At 40.3% G+C, this 11,115-nt stretch overlaps 2 protein-coding genes across 3 annotated transcripts in view; one reads left to right on the top strand and one right to left on the bottom strand.

Annotated features, from left to right (window-relative positions):
- Positions 1-451: 451 nt before the first annotated feature.
- LOC103460767 (nuclear factor 7, ovary-like) lies at positions 452-2,262 on the bottom strand. The gene is made up of 2 exons (XM_017303467.2): positions 2,118-2,262; positions 452-2,040 (listed from the first exon to the last, which is right to left on the bottom strand). The coding sequence occupies exon 2, from the start codon at positions 2,033-2,035 to the stop codon at positions 647-649; it is 1,389 nt and encodes a 462-aa protein (XP_017158956.2). The 5' UTR covers positions 2,036-2,040; positions 2,118-2,262; the 3' UTR covers positions 452-646.
- Positions 2,263-6,321: 4,059 nt separating this feature from the next.
- LOC108166754 (protein NLRC3-like) overlaps positions 6,322-11,115 on the top strand; it is a 92,575-nt gene continuing 87,781 nt past the window's right edge. For both annotated transcript variants that reach the window (XM_081614091.1, XM_081614087.1), the window contains exon 1: positions 6,322-6,406. The gene's annotated coding sequence lies outside the window, so the exon portion shown is untranslated. The remainder of the gene's footprint in view (positions 6,407-11,115) is intronic.

The raw sequence follows: 11,115 nt of genomic DNA, 5'->3' as shown, positions 1-11,115 counted from the left end.
CTGATAACTTTATCTGTTTTTATTGGTTTTATTTTTTCTGTTTCAGATTAACAAGAGATGTTTGTGAAATATAATTAACAATTCCCTTGAAGCAGCTGACACTTTCGTTTGCATGAAATTCTTCCTAATAGAAGAAAAACATCAAATGACTTCAGGTTTGGATTAGAAGCAGCTCATAAGATGAAATAATAAATGTATGTTTTTGCTCATCTGGGATTTTTGTGTCTTTATTTTGTTTACCAGTCAAGCAGTGCAGTGCAGCCGGTTGGACGTATTTTGTGATAGTAAAGTTGTTTTAATTTTGTAATCCTTCGTAAAAAAAAAACAGAAACAGCAAATGTCGCTGCAAGATTTTGGTGGTGAAGAAAAACAAAACACACTCTTACTAGCTACTAATACATTTATTAAGCTTCCCATTCTGCTTACAACCAGCTGCTAGTCATTTGTTTACATCAAGTTGTTTTAAATAATAACTACAATGTTCAAAACATTACATTGGAAAACACAAAGATGATCAGATCATCTCCAGTTTCCTGATTTAAAACGGAGTTAAAAAATACATGAAATTCACCAACTCAGCAAACTATCAATCATAAAACCAATCATCTGATCAATAAGGATTAATTTGTTCTTCATGCTGAGATCATCAGAGCTGATGTTTGATCACTGAGATCTTCATCGGTTGTATCTTAACTTTATACAAAGTGTCAAAGTATGGAAACATCTTCTGAGTGAAGGTGTGTGTGAAGGTGTGTATGTGTGTGTTAGAATATGGATCAGAGAAGGACAGTTTTCCTCTGTCCCAGTCCAGATTCACTCTGATCCTCTGGAGATTCTTCTGGACTGAGAGACCAGTGGGAAGAGCTGATGGAGAATCTGCTGAGTATTTACCTTCATGGAACACTATAAACCACAATCCAGACTCTATGTCTCCCTTCCTCTCTACAGATTCTTCTATCACACCAAGTAACCAGTATTCACTGTCTCCAACATCAACATCCCAGCTGTGGTTTCCTGCATTAAAACCCTCAGAACTCAGGACAGAACCACAGTAATAATTATCAAATCTCTCTAGATTATCAGGAAGCTGCTGATCCTCTCCTGCCCTCATGCTGGTCAGATCTTCAGAAAGGTGAATTAATGGACCAGCTGTGTTTGGGTCCAGAACCAGAGGAGTGTAGGTCACCATGGTCTCCATGTTGCTCCAGATGTTGAAGGCCAGGTTGCCCAGATGTTTGGCCTGGTCTATCAGAGCTCCTGACAGCAGCTGTGGATCCTCCAGCAGGGGGCAGCGCTGGACTCTTTCCACTGCAGCCTTGTAGTTGTGCAGGAATGAGACGTCTGCAGCTCTCAGCTCCTCCTCTGTGGCTATGACTGTGTCTGAAAGAGCTGCTATCTCTCTGCTCAGAGCCTCCATCTTCTCCTTCATCATCCCTCTCTTCTGCTCCGCTTCCTCCCTCAGTGCAGCCAGCCTGGCCTCCTCTTCCTCTGCTAGAAACTGATGAAGCTGCTTAAACTGATCCCTAATCTGCCTCTCTGTGTGTCGGGCCTGGACCTCCAGGTGTTCTGCTGTCTGATCAAACTCCTCCTGAACTTTCTTCCTGAGTTCCAGCTTCTCCTTTAGAGGCTCCAGAGTTTTCTCAAGGTTCCTCTTGTGTTGCTGAACAGCTTCATCGATGGGTCTGAATCTGTGGTTGGTGTGTTTTTCTGAATCTCTGCAGACGACACACACTGGCTGCTGGTGGTCCAGACAGAAGAGTTTGAGTTTCTCAGAGTGCAGAGAGCAGAGATCCTCTGAAGCTTTTTGGTTTCTCTGCTGTAACAAAGACTCACACAGATTCTTCAGAGCCAGATTACAGGGAGGATCATCCTTAGATCTCTTCTTACAAACAGGACACTCTCTTACTGGTTTCTCTCTCCACCAGTTCTTCACACATTCCTTACAGAAGCTGTGGCTACATGACAAAAGAACCGGATCCTTAAAGACGTCCTGACAGATCGGACAGCAGAGATCCTCCTCTAAGCTGGAAGCCATTTTTTCTGAGTGAGGTTCAAAACAGACAGAATGTTAAAACCAGGAAGTCACTTTCCCTCCTTCAGAAACTTGATTCTCTTACTTTCACTTTGATTTCCTTGTTTTTCCTCCTGCAGTAGTCTGTATTCCAGTGTCTGGTTCCTCAGTTTTCGCTCTCTTCCCCTTGTTTGGTTTCAGTCTTCCACGAGTCTGTGACAAAGGTGATCCTGGGTGTGTTTCCTCGAATAGTTTTTTTTCTCTCCTAACTATTTCCTTTTTTCCCCAAGGGTCCCGTTTCAATTCCATTCCGGATCCAAAGATGTGGTGCCCTCTGGCGGATTTTCTGTAAATCTGCAGTTTTAGAAAAACACAACAGTACTGGAGAAGATAAACCTTGATGTGAAGGAAAAGTTTTTCTTCTAGTAAGAAATTGGGTTCAGATTAAGAAATAATTTACTAACATTTTTCTTAATGTGACTGAAAATACAGTAAATGTAAACCAAAACAATAAAAACTAATTCGCCAACCCAGCAAGCTATACAGTCATTCGTAAAACCAATCAACCTGCCCACCAACAAAAATGGTGAGAATAAAAATTCATTAAGAATTCATCTGTAATCCTTTATTAATAATTTTCAATAAAATGCAAAACATTTATTGTTTCTCTGAATCATAACTAAGCCAATAAATAAGACACAATTGCAAAAGAATATTCCAGCATATAATCAGCAAAACAATAAGCAATCATGCACAGAAAGGTGGTTCACAATAACCTTTGATTAGGTTATTGTGAACTGCCTTACCCACAGGTGATTTTTGCCCGTTGTGATATAAATGTACCTTTTGACATAAATGATGATGTGATATTTTATTGTTTATACTTGGTTGGTTACAAGTATAAACACATCATTAACACGTTGAATCTGATTGTTTTAGGTTTTTATACATTCCAGTCGTGCACCATATTGCCAAAAGTATTCACTCACTTGCTTTGACTCACATATGATCTTAACTGACATCACATTCCTAATCCATAAGGTTCAATATGACATTGGCTGAAACTTTCCAAGGCCTGGCTCTCAGTTTCCACTCTAATCCTAAAGGTGTTCTGTTGTGTTAACGCCAGGACTCTGTGCAGGCCAGTCAAGTTCACCCAAATCAGACTCTGAAACCCACAACTCTGTGGACCTTGCATTGGGCTCTGGTGCATAGTCATATTGGAAGAGGAAGGGCCAGCCAGAAATTGTCTAAAATGTTTTGGTATGCTGAAGCATCCAGAGTTCCTTTCACTGGATGTAAGGGGCCAAACCCTTCTCTTGAAAAACAACCCCACACCATAACCCCAACCTGCATAATCCAAACCTTACACCTGGCAAAATGTAGTCAGACAAGTATTCTTCTGGCAACCGCCAAACCCAGTTTTGCTCATCAGATTGCCAGATGAATGATTCATCCCTCCAGAAAATGTGCCTCCACTACTCTAGAGTCCTGTGGCACCATGCTTTACAAAACTGCCTCTGACACTTTGCATTTCACATGGTGATGTATGTCTTGGATGCAGCTGCTTCACCATGGAAACCCATTTCATGAATCTTTGCATACTGTTCTTGATCTAATCTGAAGATTTCATGAAGTTTGGAGGTCTTTAGCGATTAACTGATGAAAGTTGCCAATTTCTTTGCATATCTTTCTGAACAAAACCATCATTCCTGAACACCGCTCAGTTGGCTCCTCAATTCTACTGATCACCCCAAAACTTTGCATGTAGGACAGTTCTTGCTGGACTTGTCTGGCAATGGAAGTGGAATGCTTCTGGATGTTTTTAATAACGATAGTTGAGAACCTAGTTTCTGTCTGACGGCTTATGGCTGTCTCACCTCTCCCAGTTTTAGCCATTATGTCATCTAAAGAAAGTACAAGCTTCAGCTTCTGAATAGCTAGTCCACCCAGAATTAGTGTGCAGGTATTTCATTGTGTACACGTTTTCCTGATTTTCCTTTGTACAATAACATCTCCGCCACTCCACAGTTCCCAGCGTATTTCTACCTGGTCCCAGCAGCTGTCTGGTGGATTTGTCCAGAACAGGGGGGTTGCTGTCTGTGTTTATTCTGAATTAGATCTTTAATCTTCATCTTTTTCAACAGCATGCACAAACTTGAGCATTCTACACACTCTGAGTGTCCCTTTTCCCCAGATATTAGACATTTCCCCCATTAGCTGAGCAATCATGTTTTAGGTGGGATGGAGAGCTGCCACTCTTATAAAACTGAGAACTCCTTTTTTATTATTTAAATAAATTGTTTGTAATGTGGAGTAAAAGCATTAATTTGATTGATTTTACTCATTCTCATTAACCTGGACTCATTTATGATTTAAACTAAGTAATTATCCTCCTGGCTACCAGTAGTTCATTTTGTCCTCTGTAGAGGACATTTCTAAACTTGAATATCTCCCACACCCTGCATTCTACTGAATTAATTCCTTTTGGTATCTACAGAAGACATTTAGGGCTTTTCAATGATACCACATGTGAAGGGGTGGGACCTTTTTCTAATTCATAAAAATGACGTTCATTAGTAATACATTTTATGGGAAGAGACAAAGTAAATGCCTAAAACGTTTTATTGTGCAAATTTTGGTTTAAAATTTTGTTGGAATATTCTAATTTATTCTTTTAGCAACATATTAAAACATTCTATAAATTATTTTGACTGTATTTTATTGTAGTATTTAAAAGTTGAAAAATTGTCCTCTGTAGTGGACACATCATATTTGAAAAATAAAAACTTTTTTCCCAATTTTTTTCAGTATTCTAATTACCTTACAAAGACTGTGGAATTAAAAATATGGTGATTGGTCAATGTTTTTTCTGGTAGTCAGGAAGTTAACAAGCAAACCTTTAACATTCTTGCAGTTTATTGTAGCATATACATTAGAATTTCATTATTATAACCTGCATGTTTTGTGTGATACATCTGAACATTGCAACTACTATAGAAGTACAGGGTGTTCAGTGAAGGTCAACTTAATATTACTTTTGGAGAATAAATGTCAGCAGATGCTCATTTACAGCTGTCAGCTTCACATGGCAACAATATGTGACATTATATTTTTGTTCAGTATGTGTAGATATTTTATAATCAATTATTGGTATGGGTCTGTCTCACTGGTTGTTCTGCTTTCACAGCAGAATAAATACTTAAATGAAGGAAGTATGAGGCTCATCTTTTCCAGAACATTAACTACGACGTAATTTATCATGTAAAACTTTACTATTTGTCAAGTTATGCTAAAATTTAGGGCAGCAGATGATAATAAACTCAGAGCCGTTTGGGAGCTGAAAGCTTTGGAAAAGTCAGACTGTCCATCAGTACAGCTGATGTCATTCAGGTCCAATATATGAAGGCCAGAAACCGACCAGAACCAGAACCTGAACAGAATAACAAGCAACAACAACCTGAATAAACCTGTTAAAAGTTGTTACCAGACTGGACCAAAACTCTCCCAGTAGGACAATTTGAAGTGAGACCAGAACACAACAGAACCTCCAGTTACTTTGGTCCCAGACAGAACTAAGTCAGAACTTCAGTTTATCAACCAAACAGCAGCAGAACCACACAGCAACTGGTCAGAGACCGACCCTGTAGAACCTGCTGGACCTCCAGAACCTCTGCTGTGGTTGAGCTGAGCAGCTTCCAGACAGAAAGACATGCAGAGACTGGAGTGAGGATGATGAGAGCAGAGAGAGGAAGGTGATCTTACTGTGCAGGAGGATCCCACAAACCACCACCATCATCATCGTCATCTTCCTCTCAGAGAACAACCAGAACAAACTGGGAGTGAAGCTCTGCTGGTTGGCTCTGCAGATGCTGCTGAACCGGTTCTGCTGGGTCCAGATCAGCTCTGGGGAAAGGTGAGGCCCTTCAGTCCCTCATTGTTTCACACCTGCTGAATCTGGTTCCTGTTCCTATAAATCACTGCCTCCACCTGTGGATCAGACGACCTGTTGGCTTCTTTCCTTCTCTCTGTCAGTCAGATTGTCTCTGATCTCTGGTGAAGCGAGACGATACGACGTCTTTCTCTCACTGACAGAGCTGCTCTACCAGAGACGTTAATAGAGAGGAACCAGCAGGCCTCCTGACATACAGATAATAAAATAAACTCAAATAGGGCACTAGGGGCATCAAGAATAAAGGGGCTTCAGAGTTTTTCATCTCAGAACGGCAAAGATGAATCTGCTAGAACCAGTTAGAGCAGAATCAGATCTGAACTCCTCCAGTAACTCCTCCTCCATCGCAGGTAAAGCTGGTTTATTCCCAGAAGCAGCTCTCCTGAGTCTCATTCGGTCTGAAGGCCACTGGAGAGTTTCTTCTTCTGATTCTACAACAAACTGTAAGTTTGCTTTGTTTTATACTTGAACTTTGTCTTCAGGAACTTTACTGTGTCTCTGATGTTTGGAGAAAATGTTTACTTCTAATTTCAGATCAAAGTTTTAATCTCTGCTGGTTGAACGTTAATCTACAGCAGTGTTTCTCAACCTTTTTTGGGCCAGCGCTCCCCTAGCCCTTATTCAGGTCCCTCACTGCCCCCCCACCAAAGAATTTGCAGGCTACTTTGCACTGACCATTATTTTATCATTAATATTACTATCACTATTGTAGATGTTTTGATTTTTATGTTTGTTTTTGTATTTATCATCAAAAATAATTTCCCAGAGAACAAAAAAGCCATGGGAATAGAAATTATTTTCACAGGTGTCTAAGAAAAATGCAATGAATGAACATTCAAGTTAAAATTTGTAGACCTATCAGCAGCCAATCAGTGGAAAAAAATATTATTTTGTGCCATTTTCTAGTTGTTAAATATTACACAAAATGACCAGATAAAAGATGTACAACATGCCAGTTTAAACTTGAACTATTTGGAAACGACTGAGCTGCAGCATTAAAACATGGATAGAACTGTAACTACATTAATCATAGCTCTTCTTCTCTTCAGTGTTTGTCAGTTTCTGGTGGTGCAGCTCTGTGCTGCCTTCAGGAGAATGGGACATCAGAGTATCATCCATAAAATTTCACCCACATGGCATTTATTGTGCAAACTAGAGCTTTCAGTGGAGAAACAAAAGTTCCAGGTCCTTTTAATGCCATACAAATATGAGACAGAAACATGGATTATATCTTTATATAGATCTGTCTATTGATTTAAAGATTAATAGTTTAACTGGACAGAAATTACAAAGAACAAATCTGGTTCTTATTCAAAGCCTAATGAGTCAAATTGAAAGTGTCATGGAGTCATCAGCCTCATGACATTAACAGTGACAAGAAAAATAATATTGCAGAAGTAAATATATCAAATCTAATTAAAAACATAAATAAGTGATAAATTCTTTACTGTTATTGTCTGTAAGATATATTTATTCTCAGTACTAGATGTGGTCTCAACAAACCCATGGCACTTCAACAATATTATTTTACCTTTTATCTGGAAATAGTGTGTTTATTCTTGCCATACAGTCCTCTGTATTAATTATTGCTCGAAAGGTCTTGCCATACCAGTTTATTCCTCTGTATTTACTTTAGTTTCTTAGTTTATTCTTGCATTTTGTTCTTCATTCATTTCCATTTAGTTTCATTTGATTAGTATTATCCTCTCTTGGTTTGTTTCTATGTCCACTTTAGTTTTTTTTCCTGTTGCTAGATTTATTTTATTGTTTATTGACGCTCACCATCAGTAATCTTCCCTCATCACCTGCTGCGCCTCCTAATCAACACATGATGTGTTTCACATCATGTGTTGATTTTTTCACTGTTCAGCGTCGGATTCTCTGTTTTTATGCCATAATTCACATCTAGTTCGTCGCTCCGTTTTATGTCCCACTTCTCCTGTTTCAGAGTTTTGCGCAATGTGCGCATGTTTTGTTTTATACCCTGTATGGTGCGGGGTGGTCGGGAAGCATATCAATGGGTTAAAGGCAGACTGACATAAACCTTTTAAAACAACGGAAACAATTTCTGCATTCTGATTATTGAAATTTAAAAGTGCTGTGTTGTTCTATCATCCCCGTTTCATACCGGACCACTTACAGCACCGGTGTTAAAATGAACGCTCTCTATCGTGGTATCACCCATGGAGGGATTTCTTGATTTCTTTATTTAAATGGGTTCATTTTTCAGAGGGATACACTGTGAGGATGTCGTGATTTTAGCTACCAGTGGCAGGAGAACGGAGCTGCGTCAAGAAGCTAACAAACACTGAATAGAAGAAGAGCTGCCATCAATACATGTACTTTATATCTAACGGTTAACACAGAAAATAAGCATAAACTAAACAGACCTGGTGAGCTGATGTCCAGGAGGGGCTAAATAATCCTTATTGGTTGTTTTCTTTCTTTGATCGTTTCTCTTGCATATTTCTTGTATCTTCAATTTTCACTTTTCTGTCTGTAGAGTCAACCATTAGTTGCATCTTGCAGACAGTATCTTATCAAATTTAACTGATATAATTTACAAATGGGTAGTAGAGAAGATGTAATAATCCTGTTACAAGGATTATTAATGTCTAAATCTGAATTAATATATTATAAAATATATTATTAGACTCCAACATCATGTTTGCAGTTTGTTTTCTGTTAACTTTGCTGTGAATCTGAAACTTTTCTATTTGTTGAAACTAAATCACCACCATCTGTGTTTCTGCAGCTCCTTCTGTCTTTACAATTAAACTGGAATCTCTTCATTCCTTCAGCCTTTGGTTTGTTTGTTTGTTCTCAAAAATGCCCTTTGTTATGGAGGAATTTTTCACCCAGTCTCAAAACAGGATGTATTTTGAAAGCAGGACTTTATGGCTTTCTTTTCAAAAACAACTAATGCTTGTTCTCAAAATTTTGCCTCATGCTCACACTTGGCCTCTGTTCGCTTTTGGAAACGCCTTCAGGCACAGTCGTCTGGCAACCTCTCAGCCAATGGAATGTAAGTGTTTTACTGGGTGCGTTTGTTTCCTTCTAGCGGTTGTGCCTGCGTGGCTACTGTTGATGGTAGCAGCCTTTGCCACCAATTGGATAGGGAGTTGGTAGGGTGAACAAAATCCTGCCTAAGATCAGTAGCTGTTAGCGGTCAGTAGCTGTTAGCGGTCAGTAGCACTGCTGGCGGATGTTTAGTGAACTACGAAGCAGAAAGCTGACATCGTTGTTTCTCCATCCAGTGGGTGGAGCAGGTTGCTCTAATCCAGTGGTTCTTAACCTTTTTTGAGGTACCGAACCCACCAGTTTCATATGTGCACTCACTGAATCCTTCTGTAGTGATAAATAAAATATGATCCCCCCCCAAATTCAAGACATAGGGGTGACCCAACTAGAGTCTAGTTGGGTCACCCCAACTAGACTCTAGTTGGGGTCTAGTTGGTGACAACTCTAGTTGTCACCAACAGTCGTCACTGTTGGTGACTCTAGTTGGGTCACCCCAAGATCACCAAGTCTTCTTAAAAGGTAGAGTCTCTGAGAAATCGTTGAGCTTTGCTGAAGTAATTAAAGACAAGTTCAAATCCATGCTGAGAATGGAGCTCCTTCAATCAGTGCTCCTCCTCAGCACTGATTGGCTAAGCAATGTAACGTGATCCTCTGCAGCAAGTTTGGCAAAGCGGGGCGCATCATCACGATTTTACACAAGTGTGTCTTTACCTCCGCGACAGAGGCTCCGCCGAACCCCTGAGACCGACTCACCGAACCCCTGGGGTTCGATCGAACCCAGGTTAAGAACCACTGCTCTAATCGATAGCAGCCCTACAGGCAAACCCGCTAGAAGGAAACAAATGCAGTACAACTCTTTCATTCTGTTGCCTGAGAGGTTGCTGGCCACAGTGCCAAAAGGTGTAAGGGAGTAAAGAGTCTGAGCAGAGACTAAAGCCCGTTTTGCACTGTAGGGTCTGGCTCCGTTTGACCCGGTCCTATTGGCGCTATAGCCCTGGTTGTTTTGCATTTAGCGGAACGTCACGTAAATCAAATTCTTGCTAAAGCTACCATGGCAATCTCCCCAGTTTCCTTCTTGGGTCTCCTGTCCAGCTCCTCCTGTATGTGCTTGTTGGAAAGTAAGCTAAGGGAAACTTTTACTTCAGCTTTACATTTAACAAAATAAATAAATGTCAGAGTGTGGTCTCTGAGCTGGATTTCCAGGCAGCTGAACTACCGCTGCAGTTTGCAGCATTACCTGCTATGTAAGCTGAGAAAATTCCCTCGTTCACAGTCTTATTGACTACTGATCGGTTTAATTGGAGAAATGTCATTTACATTTAGCAGTAAAGTATTTGGCGGAAGAGGCGATTGTAATTCCAGTGTAGCAGAGAGTGGTGATGTATCATTCAGATCAACTTCAAAACCCTGAGATTATGATTATGTGCAGCTGATGCAGAGCAGGAAGTTGAGATATTCATTTTGGATACCGCAGATAAATATCTATAATTTAGGTGCAAACATTGAATTTTGATGTTGCTCATCAATTGACATTCACCATTTTTAAAGCGGGTGAACCATGAGCAAACTTGAGCTTGACACATAGCGTCATCCTTGTAAGCGGTCTTCAACATTTGAACGGTTTCCGATGCTTTTTTTCCGAGCAGGAAGCAAAGCTTCAGCCGCGCGCTGCTCATAGAACTTCTCCGTGAAGAAAAACAACTGCTGGACAAAACAGCTCTTACAAGAAAATTCACTGCGGGTAGGCAAAACCTTCCACATCATGCCGCTTGGCACACTGATTGAGAAGGCGTGGTTGAACAAATCCCTAGCGGCAGAATTGTGTACTACGAAAACTGCGCGTGCAGCAGCGTCATTCTGGAAACTTTAGGGTACCCCCTCGTACAGGTCGCATTTACTGGTAGTATGAACGCCCCGGCAAAAAAATCAGAATTGCCAAAAAAATCGGAATTGGGAACCTTCAGGCTGCAGTGTGAACGCACCCATAGTAAAAGAAAAGTACCGCCTACCTCTTTGTGCAACCTCAAATGCCGAAGAGTTGGAAGTTGTATCATCGTCTGAGATCCTGGTCTTGCAGGTTTTGCATGTTACACTCTGTTTTTAGTTCGATATTTCATTCAGCCATGCTTTG

This window comes from Poecilia reticulata, chromosome 12 (assembly GCF_904066995.2).
Source record: "Poecilia reticulata chromosome 12, P_reticulata-male-v2, whole genome shotgun sequence".
NCBI lineage: Eukaryota > Metazoa > Chordata > Actinopteri > Cyprinodontiformes > Poeciliidae > Poecilia > Poecilia reticulata.
This window is presented reverse-complemented; position numbering and strand designations above follow the sequence as displayed.